At 39.5% G+C, this 2,373-nt stretch overlaps 1 protein-coding gene across 1 annotated transcript; it reads right to left on the reverse strand.

Moving 5' to 3' along the window:
• Positions 1–10: 10 nt before the first annotated feature.
• LOC112504117 (7-deoxyloganetin glucosyltransferase-like) lies at positions 11–1,562 on the reverse strand. Its single transcript, XM_025108073.1, has 2 exons — positions 1,043–1,562; positions 11–963 (listed from the first exon to the last, which is right to left on the reverse strand). The coding sequence occupies exons 1-2, from the start codon at positions 1,545–1,547 to the stop codon at positions 17–19; spliced, it is 1,452 nt and encodes a 483-aa protein (XP_024963841.1). The 5' UTR covers positions 1,548–1,562; the 3' UTR covers positions 11–16.
• Positions 1,563–2,373: the final 811 nt, after the last annotated feature.

Here is a 2,373-nt window from a genome sequence, read left to right on the forward strand (position 1 = left end):
TAAAGAGGCTGGAGCCCTATGAAGATGCTGTCACCACTCGAACCCTAGGATAGGATCCAAGAAGCACTTGGTTGATTAAGCTATCCATATTCAACAAAGCTGACGTGGATTCAGCCCTTTTTTTCCAAACCCTAGCCATTCCTCTCATCTCTTTACCTTTTTCTTCCACCATTAACATCCTCAACATCTTTTCAACCTGTTTTCTGTGGACATCACCATCAATCTCCATCGCAATGCCCCACTGATTACAGCTAAACCAACTATTCGTCTGCTGCTCAACTGAGAACGGCCAACAAATCAATGGAACTCCATTCGATATACTWTCCATGGTRGAGTTCCACCCACAATGTGTCAAAAACCCTCCGATTGATGGGTGGTTCAGAACCTTTTCTTGAGGGCACCAACTTGTCAAGAACCCCCTATGGTTCGTAGCCGCCAAGAACTCTGGTGGCAGCATTGGCGAGTCTCCATAAACTAGGTCGGGTCGGATTATCCATAAAAAGGTTTGGTTACTGTCAGCAAGTCCCCATGAAAATTCAACTAGTTGCTCGGGTGTCATCACGGTTATGCTTCCAAAATTCACATAAACAACTGAATTAGATTCTTTTGAGTCGAGCCATTCCAGACATTCTGTCTCTTCTTTCCAGAGACTCGAACCCAACAACTGCAAATCATTGTTCACCATATTCTTTTCGAGGATATGCAATGGCCCGATCGAGTAAATGTTAGAATAAATTGAAGAGAGCTCGTTTAATACATCGTGCTCTAGATCGTCGAAGGTGTTGAGCACGATCGCCGAAGCTTTCTTGGCTCTGGTCGTTTCTTGGATCACAAAGTTAACCATGAAGTCGTCTGGATCTGTGGTTCTCAGGAAAGGTGGCATGTTCTTCAAGCGTATGCCTTTCATGCTGGGTATGCAATCTACGATCGTATCCAAGTACCCATTGGTCAAATCACCAGAATCTGCACGCATGATTAGAGAAAAATCAAGAACWRAAAGTCCACTTCCTAAAAGCAAATGTAAAAATTAGTTACYGAGTACCTTTAAGTGGAATGAATCCTTTTTCCATTAGAGTGGTATAGTGTGCAAATGCCAATAAGCCACAAGCACTAGTTGTCCAAAACAGAACTYTAGGAATCCCCAATTCCTCTGCTGCATCGAGTGTGAAGCTCATTACACCTTCGGAAATCATACAGCTCACTCGAGGTATCGTTGTGGTGTCGTTGAGTTTGGCGAGGAGGGTTTTCAAAGGTTCCAAACAGGTTTCGGATGTGGACTTGCATAACGACAGGATGCTTTGGGTGGCGTCTAAGTTTTCCGGTGGCGGAAGACCATCAGGAATGGTCTCGAATTGGAAAGAAGGGTGGTGGTTGAGGATGTCGGAACCCTGAACCTTGAGGAGGCGACGGTGGTTGAATTCGGTGTTGACAAAGGTGATATGGAAGCCTTTGGAATGGAGGATTTTGGCTAGTTTTAGCATAGGGTTAATACAGCCTTGTGATGGAAAGGGTACGCATACTGCATGAGGTTTCTGCATCTCATCCATGGATMCTATTGTGTGTGTGTTTTAGTGTGTGTTCTAAATGTCCAGTATGTGTACAATTTATAGAAAGTAAACATTGAGAACACAAAAACGATTTGCATCAACCAACGAGAGTTTCTATTGGAGCSATTTTTATRACACTACAACAAAATCGGGTTTATATGACACTTCCAAATTGTAAGTGTCATAATAGACCTCTTTATAGGATTTAGTTTATAGGTCCAAAAAAATAAAGTGACCTATCYAAAGACATTGTAATAAGTTTATATGACCCTTTTTAATGTCGTAATAAAYTTTTAGGACACTTTTAATATAAAACATCTCATTAGCAATTTTATAGGACACTATTTGAAAAAATGTCCTATAAAAACAAGTGTCCTATAAAAAATTGAGTTTATAGGACATTTTCTAAAAAATATTCTATAAAATTGCTAATACGACACTTTTTATCAAAAATRTCTTTAAAAACTTGTTAAGAMGCCCAAAAGTGTCATATAAACTTATTACAACGCCTTTAGATATGACACTTTATGTTTTGGTCTTATAAATTAAGTTATATAAAGCGATCTATTAGGACACTTAGAGATTGGGGGTGTCCTATAAACCCAAATTTGTTGTAGTGCAACGAGAGTTTCTATTGGACCCACTTTTATAATTCACCAACATTTTTAAGTTCTTGTACAAAAGCCGACCTGCCTATGCCCTCCCTAATTTAGATTATTTTTTTGTCTTTTTTGTCATGAATGCACTCTCTCTCATCCTAGATGTAGGCCTATAATTTTTTTTTAGGTGGTGGTACAATTTGACTATAAGAAACAAGTAAATGGAT

Source organism: Cynara cardunculus, unplaced genomic scaffold, assembly GCF_001531365.2.
Source record: "Cynara cardunculus var. scolymus isolate 2C unplaced genomic scaffold, CcrdV1 Un_Scaffold_4688, whole genome shotgun sequence".
Classification (NCBI taxonomy): domain Eukaryota; kingdom Viridiplantae; phylum Streptophyta; class Magnoliopsida; order Asterales; family Asteraceae; genus Cynara; species Cynara cardunculus.